We start from the raw sequence: 769 nt of genomic DNA on the forward strand, positions 1-769 counted from the left end.
CAGTTCTCTCTGTATCTCTAGATGGGTTTCTTTGTCCTTTGTATAATAAAACATTGATAAAACACTTAAGCATTTCATTGAATGTATGAATTAGTATATTGTGGGCCACAAGTACAACACTGTTGACTATTGTGACATATAATACATACGATATAATGGAATGTTTAGAAACAAAGCAAATAAAATTTGAATAAATGCGTTAGAAACTTTTGCTTACCCACAATATTCAACTCTGAATGTTCCGGTTACGGTTAATAACTCATGCTCCATCTGCAAAAGCCGGATGTGTATATATATATATATATATATGCATACATTAAATTCAAGAAACAAATTTGCTTTAGAAGCCTTGAGATATATTGAAAGATACAGATGAGGTAATAATTTAATTCTCAAACGCTGGATAATGCTAATAATATAGCATGAACAGGATGAAATATCCATATTTTGCGGCTAGCTATGAGACTCAAACTCACATCCCTGTGATTACGCGTCAAGGGCTTTACCATTAAGCTAAACTTCCCGAACGACAAATTCTACTGCAAATTTAAGGTATATAAATCTAGCTTTATAAGTCGCGTAACCACAGGGATGTGAGTTCGAGTTTCATGACTGGTCACTGACAATTTTTTCTGCAAAATATCGATAGTTTTTATCCTGTTCATGCTATATCATTAACATCATCATGCGTTCGAGAATAAAATTATTTTCTTATCTGTAACACACACACACACACACACACACACACACACACACACACACACACACA

General features: G+C 33.6%; 1 protein-coding gene across 1 annotated transcript in view; it reads right to left on the reverse strand.

Moving 5' to 3' along the window:
* Positions 1-769, reverse strand: part of LOC106877465 (uncharacterized) — a 38278-nt gene that overhangs the window by 9855 nt on the left and 27654 nt on the right. The window contains exon 10 of the mRNA XM_052978056.1: positions 218-270. Within this exon, the coding sequence (XP_052834016.1) occupies positions 218-270 (53 nt within the window). The remainder of the gene's footprint in view (positions 1-217; positions 271-769) is intronic.

Source organism: Octopus bimaculoides, chromosome 30 (assembly GCF_001194135.2).
Source record: "Octopus bimaculoides isolate UCB-OBI-ISO-001 chromosome 30, ASM119413v2, whole genome shotgun sequence".
Lineage (NCBI taxonomy): Eukaryota > Metazoa > Mollusca > Cephalopoda > Octopoda > Octopodidae > Octopus > Octopus bimaculoides.